Source organism: Callorhinus ursinus, unplaced genomic scaffold, assembly GCF_003265705.2.
Source record: "Callorhinus ursinus isolate GAN/ISIS: 27379988/994484 unplaced genomic scaffold, GSC_fseal_2.0 scaffold1724, whole genome shotgun sequence".
Lineage (NCBI taxonomy): Eukaryota > Metazoa > Chordata > Mammalia > Carnivora > Otariidae > Callorhinus > Callorhinus ursinus.
The window spans coordinates 533-9,974 of record NW_027398778.1 but is presented as its reverse complement, the minus strand read 5'-3'; the positions used below and the strand labels follow the sequence as shown (position 1 = coordinate 9,974).

Genomic DNA, 9,442 nt, shown 5'->3' with positions numbered 1-9,442 from the left:
CCAGGAGCAGTCCTGTATCAGTCATCTTGCACATGATTACGGTGTCTTTGGTGTTTCTTGGAGTGAAATTATTGGTTTATAGGCTATGCAAGCTTCCAAGTTTACTGGATAATTGCCATTGTATTAAAGGACATGTACCAATTTACACTTTCCCCGGGAAAGCGTGGAGGTTCCTTCAACCTATACTTTGCCCAATACTTGATACTCTAAGGCTCCTCAATCGTTGACAATCAAATGAACACAAAACTGTATCTTATGTGGTCTTTATTTGCTTTTCCTTCATTGCTGAGGAGCTATAGCACCTGATCATACGATTATTGGTCAGTCTGTATTTTCTCTTTTGAAATGTCTTTTCATGATAAATACCTATTTTTCTATTAATTTGTTTGCTTTTGATTTGTAGGGATTCTTTGTACATTCCCTACACTTACCTTTCGTCGATTATAGGTGCTGCAGATACAATTTTCTACTTTTCAGTATCGTTTTTCACTTATTTAAAGTATATTTTATTGAATAGAGGTTCTTATTTTAATGTAAATTTTCTTATATAATTAATGATTTTGTCTTGTATAAAAATCTTTATCCCCAACATCAAAAAGATATTTTTGTTTATTTTATCCTAAAAATGTATAAACTTGGTATTTGACATTTAACTCTCCTTCATCTGAGGTAGGATTTGAAGATAGTGTGAGATAGGAATACAGTTTCTTTGTTTGTGTGTGTGTGTTTTTGTCTTTAAATTTTTTATTGTTATGTTAATCACCATACATTACATCATTAGTTTTTCATGCAGTGTTCCATGATTCATTGTTTGTGCATAACACCCAGTGCTCCACGCAGAACGTGCCCTCTTTAATACCCATCACCAGGCTAACCCATCCCCCCACCCCCCTCCCCTCTAGAACCCTCAGTTGGTTTTTCAGAGTCCATCGTCTCTCATGGTTCATCTCCCTATTCGATTTTCCCCCCTTCAAGGAATAGTTTTTACATTCCCGGGGTGACACCAATTTTTCTAGCTCCATGTACTGTTTTCTCTCCTTTCACCACTGAGCTCTTCTGCCTCCTCTGCCAGCCACCAGAGCTCCGTGTGTTTGTGGGTGTGTGTTTCCTGAGCTCTCTGTCCTTTTTCTCTTGCCCGTTTGTCTTCTCTCTATGCCAGTACCAGTGTCTGAGAGTCTATAATTCCATCACAGTACTGTTATCTGAGACGGTAGGTATCTTCCTTATTCTTGCCTGTTTGGTCTTCCCTACAAGTCCTACCATCAGACTATGAAGTTCCTTGATGACCCAGTTGCCATTTTATAGGGAATTGTACTGAATTTTTTTTTATTCACTTGGGTAGAATTGTCAGTTTTATATTATTAAGTCCCCCCTCCCCCGGGTTTTGTTGAGTAATGATGGACATACAGGCTTCCCCACTATGCAAAATTAGAGCGTTCCTGGGAAACTTTTCATTAGCCAAAATGGCATAAAGTGTAGAAGAAATTACTACTGATTTATATGGAAAATTTTTTGACCATTAATGTCTTCAAGTACAGTATTACCATTTTCTCATCTAGATCATGTGTACCTTGCGAGTCTTTTTACCAGACTGCTCCTCGGGCAAACCAGACTCAGTATGTCCAGCCCAGTCCTGCTCACCTCCTGCCTTATGAGCCTTGTCCTGGGAGGCCTCCCTGTCACCCCTGTCAGAACCTTGGGAATCCTGTTTCCTTCTCCTACCTTTCCCTGGATCCTCATCAGTACCATCTTCATGCTCTTGGTCCCTTTGTACATTCTGTCTCCTAAGGCTACTGTGCCCTTTGTACTTTTTCTGTGGTAATTCCTGTGATGCCAGTAGGACTTATATCATGGGCACCTCTTACTAGAAAACTCTGTTGGATCTCTTTCTGCACACAGTTAGCCATGCAAACTCAAGGCTAAGAACACAGAACTCCTAAGACTGCCAAGCCTGCCCAAGTCATCTGAAACTACTGGAAGTTCAGAGATTTCCCAGAACTACCTTCAGGTTCAATGAGTTGATAGAAGGACTCAAAAGCTTCCTAAAAGCTATTATACTGTACTTTCAATCATGTTTGTTCAAAGGCGCAACTTAGAAGAGGGGCCAGAGGTGTTCCAAATACAAAATTCCCGTGTCTTCAGTGACTTGTTACCTCCTGGCATCCTGTGTGACAATAGGTGCATGGATATTGACAACCCAGGAAATTGGCCAGAGCCTCAGTATTTTTATTGAGCCTTCATTACATAAGCATGATTGATTTGAGTCATTACCAGTGGGACTCAGTCTCTAGCCCTTTTTTCCTTTCCAGAGGTCCAGCTGATACCTCGTGGCTCAAAGCCTCAGCTTCCTAATTATATGGTTGGTTTTTCTGATATGGCCAGATCTTACCCTGAGTCATCTCTTCAGTATAAACTAGGGGCCCACGATGAGTTATGTGTTGTCATAAAGTATCAGGTGCATTCCTAGGCACCCACTATGAATGACAAAGACAGGTCTGTTGCTCTGGAACTAAACAGCATTGAGAGGTTACTTCCTTGGAGCTGGGACAAAGACCAAACTTCTTTTAGGGGAAAGTTAATTTTGCATTACACGCTTTCTGTCTTCTATCAATAGGGCTCCATTAGGTGCCCTTTCCTAGTGTTGTTACAGCAATGTCCTCACTTAGTGGAAACCAAACATACAGCATTCTTACTAGTCTGTCCGGCCGCATCCAGTATGGAATTGTAGTGGTGTCTCCATTCCAGACCTCTGTCCCCTCACCTAGCTTCTCCTGGGTCTCCCTTTCAAGGTGTCAACAGTCCAAGGCCCAGGGAAAAAAAAGAAATTGCAGTCCTGAGATTCAGAGGTAGTAAAACATCACAGACACAGACTCTGTTTTCGTCTTCATTTTTTTCACTGAAATGCTGATTTTGTTTTTTCTGTGTTGTCATTACTAACAGGTCTTTTTGTGTATTGGGTTTCTTTCAGGTGACAAGGGAAAACCCAAGACTACAGAACTTTCCCCTTGTGCACCAGCCCTGTCTGAGGGGGCCTTGTTCCAGGAACTAAGACAGGGAGACCCAGGGAATTTCCAGCTGGGCCAAACCAAGGATCAGAGTGGGCCATTAGAAATGCAGGAAGGACACTTGAGATCAGGGTTGGAACCCCAGAGGGAGAAGCTCCCTGAGAAAACAAGCCCTGAACCTGATGGTATATGTTCGCAAATTGCACAGGAGCTGATCCACTCAGGAGGTGCTGTCCATGACCATGACTCGTGTGGATCAGGTAAAGATCCCATGATTCAGGAGGAGGAAAATACCTTTAAGTGCAACGAATGCGGGAAAACTTTTAACAAGAAGCACCTTCTTGCTGGACATGAAAAGATTCACTCTGGAGTGAAGCCCTATGAATGCACTGAGTGTGGGAAAACCTTTATTAAGAGCACACACCTCCTCCAGCACCACATGATCCACACGGGGGAGAGGCCCTACGAGTGCATGGAGTGTGGGAAGGCCTTCAACCGCAAGTCATACCTTACACAGCACCAGCGGATTCACAGTGGAGAGAAGCCTTATAAGTGCAACGAATGTGGGAAGGCCTTCACCCACCGCTCCAATTTCGTCTTGCATAAGAGGAGGCACACTGGAGAGAAATCCTTTGTGTGCAAAGAATGTGGGCAAGTCTTTCGACACAGGCCAGGATTCCTTCGACATCACATCATCCACAGTGGTGAGAATCCTTATGAATGCTTCGAGTGTGGCAAGGTCTTCAAACACAAGTCATACCTCGTGTGGCACCAGCAGACTCACACTGGGGAGAAGCCCTATGAGTGCAGTGAGTGTGGGAAAGCCTTCTGTGAGAGTGCAGCCCTCATTCACCACTACGTCATCCACACTGGGGAGAAGCCCTTTGAGTGCCTAGAGTGTGGGAAGGCCTTCAACCACAGGTCATACCTCAAGAGGCATCAGAGGATTCACACTGGGGAGAAGCCTTTTGTGTGCACTGAATGTGGAAGGGCCTTCACCCACTGCTCTACTTTCATCTTGCATAAAAGGGCCCACACTGGAGAAAAACCTTTTGAGTGCAAAGAATGTGGGAAGGCCTTTAGCACTAGGAAAGACCTCATTCGACACTTCAGCATCCACACTGGAGAGAAGCCCTTCGAGTGCTCAGAGTGTGGGAAGGCCTTCAACCGCCGGTCTGGGCTCACGAGGCACCAGCGGATTCACAGTGGAGAGAAGCCCTATGAATGCATGGAGTGTGGGAAATCCTTTTGCTGGAGCACAAACCTCATTCGACATGCTATTATCCACACTGGAGAGAAGCCCTATAAGTGTAGTGAGTGTGGAAAAGCCTTCAGTCGCAGCTCATCCCTCACTCAGCATCAGAGGATTCATAATGGGAGAAACCCTGTCAGTGTAACAGAAGTGGGAAGACCCTTCACGAGTGGGCAGTCCTCAGTCACCCTCCGAGAACTCCTTTTGGGGAAAGACTTCTTGAATGTAACCACTGAGGAAAACCTTTTGCCAGATAAAACATCTACCATGGCATCTGATCGGACACACCAAAGAGAAACCCCCCAAGTATCTACACTGTGAGAAAATCTTCCATCCCAGACCATCAGTAATCACGTAGAGACGCATTTTAGAGATTGACTCAGCCCAGAGCCTTATTCTGCATCTGAGAATTCATCCGTGAGGGAGAGAGCAGTGTTTATTGTGCATGAAGTAAAACCTTCACCTACATGTTTCTCCTTAGTTTACACTGCAGTGTTATCTCAGGAATTTTTATAAAAAGAAGGTGGAGATGTAGAAGAGCAAATGAAATGAAAAACTTTGGAGACTTCTCTGTCCAGCTTACAGCACTTTGTCATGGATTCCTTAGTTTACTTGGGGCCAGGGAGATGTTTCAGAGGCAGTGGACCTTGACCCTGTATGTGTAATGTATATACATTCATTGCTGTCCAATGTCAGGAGGGTTAGACAGTTGAGGACAAGTTATTAAAGTGATAAATATACACATAACACATTTTATTGTACCAGTTAAGACTCTAAAGCTTACATTTTTAGAAAACTGTTATTTGGTGTTAAACACCAAACAGACTTTTTCAGACTTGTTCTTGATCCAGTCTATTTACTTAATTTCTGTAGCTATATGGTAAACCTCAAAATTGGGTAAAGTGATTCCTCTTTATTCTTACTTAAATTGATTTAGTTTTGCTAATTCCTTTGACATTTCATATGAATCTTAGGATGCAAAGAAATCTTGCATTTTTATAGGAATTGATTGAAATCTGTAGATATGTTTGTTGAAAAGCAGCATCATGAACACCGTACATGGTATGCTAAGTAATTCTTGATATTTCACTACTGTTTTATAATTTTCAACTTAACAGGTTCTGTACATTTTTGTTAAGAGTTGTATCTAGGGTTTTGTTTTTTTTTTTTTTGAATGATCATAAATGGCATTGATATCTACAGTTTCATTTTTCCATATGATCTTTAGTAGTATGCAGAAAGATAATTGTTTTTGGAGTGATAACTTTGGTGTCCTGCAACCATGGTGACATTTGTAGACATTTCTTTGGGTAGAATCCTCAGGCTTTTCTGTAAAGACATGTCTGCTGCATAGTCTTTTTCCTCCTTCCCATCTGTATATCTGTTACTTTACCTCACTGCACTAGTTGGACTTCCAACGTGATGTTGAATAGTAGTAAGAAAGGATGCCCTTGACTGATTCCTCATATTAAGAGGAAAATGTTCAGGTTTTCATCAAGTGTGATGTTAGTTGAAGGTTTTTTGTCTTGTTTTTTAAGTTTTCTTATCAAGTTTAGAAAATTTCCATCTATTCTTAATTTGCTGAGTTTTTTTTGTTATGAATGAGTGTTAGAGTTTTTCAAATGCTTTGCCTCCATCAGTTGATGTGATCATCTGATTTTTCTTCTATAGCCTGTTGATATAATGTATTACATTGACTAGTTTTGAATATTGAACCAGCCTTGCATCCTTGGAATAAATCCCACTTGGTTGCAGAGTATAAATTTTTTTTATATATATAATATATATTAAAACATTCCATTTGACTGTATTTTGTTGAGGTTTTCCTCTAATTTCTTTTTTTTTTTTTTTTTACCATTTTAACCATTTTAATTGTACAATTCAGTGGCGATTTCCTCTAATTTCTTGAATTCAGAATAATTTTGATGTTGGAGATATTGGATAGTTTGAAGTTTGTCCTTTTCAAGGAATTGTTCCATTTCATCTAAATTTTCTAATTAGTTTATAGACTTATTTCCTTATTACTCTTTTAATGGGAGCAGGATCTATACTTCTATCCCATTTGATTCCTGATTTTGGAAATATGTCCACTCTCTTCCTATCTTTGTCCATCTTCTTAGGCATTTATCAATTCTGATCATATTGGAGAATCAGCACTTTATTTCATTGATTTTTCTCTTGCTATTCATAATTTCACTAATTTCCGTTCTCATCTTTATATCTTCTACTTTGGTTGTATTTTGCTCTTTCTTTTTTCTTTTCTAATGTAAGCATTTAGTACTATAAAGTTTTCTCACAGCATTGTGACAGCTTCATCCCATAAGTTTTCATTACAGTTTCTTCAGCTCTAATGTTTCTCAATTTCTTTATAGAGACTTTAATGGGTTCATGGATTATTATTTAGGTTTCTAGTGTTTGGAGTATTTTTGTTATCTTTTGTTACTGATTTCTAGTTTGGTCTGTTTAAATTTATTGAAGTGTTTATGACCCAAGATACAGTCTATTTTATTGAATGTTCTAAAAGGCCTCCTGAAAAGAATGTTGTTCTGCTGTCATTGGGTGGAGTTTCTATAAATGTCCGCACAATCCTCTTGGTTGGTAGTAGTATTCAAATTTTCTATATCCTTACTGACTTTCTGTTTAGTATTTCTGTCAATTCCAGAGAGAGAGATGATGAAGTCCTGATGTAGAACTGTCCTGAAGTATAACTGTCTGTTCATCTGTTAAATTCTGTCGTTTTTCTGGGGTGCCTTGGTGGCTCAGTTGTTTAAGCATCTGCCTTCAGCTCAGGTCGTGATCCCAGGGTCATGGAATGGAGCCCCACATCGGGCCCCCTGCTCAGCAGGGAGCCTGCTTGTCCCTCTCCCTCTTCCCTGTGCCTGCCACTCTCTTTGTGTGCTCTCTTGCTCTCTCAAATAAATAAATAAAATCTTAAAAAAAAATTAATCTATCATTTTCTGCTTCAGGTATTTTATTTTTTTTTTAAAGATTTTATTTATTTATTTGAGAGACAGAATGAGAGAGAGAGAGCACGAGATGGAAGAGGGTCAGAGGGAGAAGCAGACTCCCTGCTGAGCAGGGAGTCTGATGCGGGACTCGATCCTGGGACTCCAGGATCATGACCTGAGCCGAAAGCAGTCGCTTAACCAACTGAGCCACCCAGGTGCCCCTGCTTCAGGTATTTTAAAGCTCTGTTGTTTGGTGCATTCCCATTTAGTATTGGTATATTATCTTGGTGTGTTGACCCTTTCATTATGTGATGTCCCTTTTTGTCCCTGTTCATTTTCTCACCTTTGAAGCATACTTTGAGTGATATTAACATAGTCCCTACTGCATTTTTTTTAAAGATTTTATTTATTTATTTGAGAGAGAACACAAGCCGGGTAAAGGACAGAGGGAGAAGCAGACTCCCTGCTGAACAGGGAGCCTGACGTGGGACTCGATCTTGGACTCTGGGATCATGACCTGAGCTGAAGGCAGACGCTTAATAACCGACTGAGCCACCCAGGCGCCCCCCCCCACTGCATGTTTTGATTAATGTTTGCATGGTTTATATTTTTCCATAATTTTATTTTCAACTTTATCTGTATCATTACATTTGAAGCAAGTTTCTTGAAACAGCATATAGTTGGGTCTTAACTTTTTTATCCATTCTTCTACTTTTTATGTTTTAATTGGTAGATTTATATCACTTAGATTGAAAATAATTATTGGTATGTTAGGGCTTAAGTGTACTGTTTTTTAATTTGTTTTGTGTGTTCCCTTTATAGCATTCATCTTGTTTTCTGGTTTTTGTTATGTTGCTTTTCTGTTTTGTGTTTTTTGTTTGTTTGTTTTTCCCTCCTGTGGGTTACTTCAGCATTTTTTAGAATTCCTAGTATATCTATAACATTTTTGAGTGTTGTCTTAATTTCTGTGTCTAGGTATTATACATACATAAGTTATCACAGTCTAGTATTATCAGCATTTTAGCACTTTGATGTATAGAAACCTTAATTCCATGAGGTTCCTTTACATTTTCTGGGTTAAATATAATTCTAAGTATTTTCTCTTTATACACTGAGCACCAATTCGGATGTTACAATTTGTGCCTGGGCTGTGAAAACATTTTTTACAAAACTCACGAAAAGTATGCTGTTTACCTGTTACCCATTGCATTGTTCTTTCTCCCTGCTCCCTCCTTCCTCCCTTCTTTCTCCCCTCTTGAAGTCCTAGGCCTTCTGTTAACATGTCCCTTCAGTTTGGCAAATTTACTGTAGCCTTTTTTCTGGGGTGGGTCTGCTGTTGACAAAGGACTTTGTTTTCCTTCATCTAAAAGATTTTCTATGTCCCTTTCATTCCTGACAGATGTTTTTGTGGGAGAGAAGACTTTGGGTTTACAGTTCTTTTAGTACAAGAAGAACATGTTACTTCCCTGTGTTCTCCGTGGTTTCAGATGAAAAACTTTACTGTGCTGCATCCTTTCTGTCAAGTGCTTTTAAAGTGTTTTTGTCTATAGAATTCATCAGTTTGCTTACGATGTGTCCTGGCATTGAATTTTTGGTTTTCCTGTTTAAATTTGTTTACCTTTTTAAATCTGAAGATACAGGTCCTTTGCCAAATTTGGGGGATTTTCAACAATTATGTCTTCAAATAGCTTTTCAGCCCTACTCTTTCCTTTCTTTCAGGGACTCGAATTAAATGAGTTCTCAGATTTTTTGTTTATCCAGTCTGTTTTCTCTCTTTTACTCAGATTGATCAATTTCCATTGATTTTTTTTTTAAGATTTTATTTATTTATTAGCACAAGCAGGGGGAGCAGGAGAGGGAGAAGCAGGCTCCCCATTGAGCAGGGAGCCCAAAGTGGGCCTTGATCCCAGAACCCCAGAATCATGACCTGGGCCACCCAGGCACCCCTCCCTTGATCTTTCTTTGAGCTCACTGATTCTCTTTTCTCTGATTTCCTCTCCTGCTGAGCTTATTCACCGAGTTTTCATTTTGGCTGCTGCTTTTTTTTTTTGTTTTTTGTTTAATTTCTCGTTTGTTTTTTTTACATTTTCTATTTCCTTGCCTAAGTTATAACACCAAAGAAGGACTCTTAGAAAACAGGCAAAACGATGTAGTCCAAAGTCAGGATTCTCTGGTGGTTTATCTTGATGCTGGAATAGAAATCCTAAAGTATCTGGAGAAATGGAAGTTCTTTTGTC

The 9,442-nt window shown here is 39.9% G+C and overlaps 1 protein-coding gene across 1 annotated transcript; it reads left to right on the top strand.

Moving 5' to 3' along the window:
• The first annotated feature begins 927 nt into the window (after positions 1–927).
• Positions 928–8,961, top strand: LOC112818877 (uncharacterized). Its single transcript, XM_025865962.2, has one exon. The coding sequence runs from the start codon at positions 3,112–3,114 to the stop codon at positions 4,576–4,578; it is 1,467 nt and encodes a 488-aa protein (XP_025721747.1). The 5' UTR covers positions 928–3,111; the 3' UTR covers positions 4,579–8,961.
• Positions 8,962–9,442: the final 481 nt, after the last annotated feature.

Excerpts from the sequence above, each read along its gene's own strand:
- LOC112818877 (XM_025865962.2), top strand. The coding sequence starts at position 3,112 with ATGCAGGAAGGACACTTGAGATCAGGGTTGGAACCCCAGAGGGAGAAG.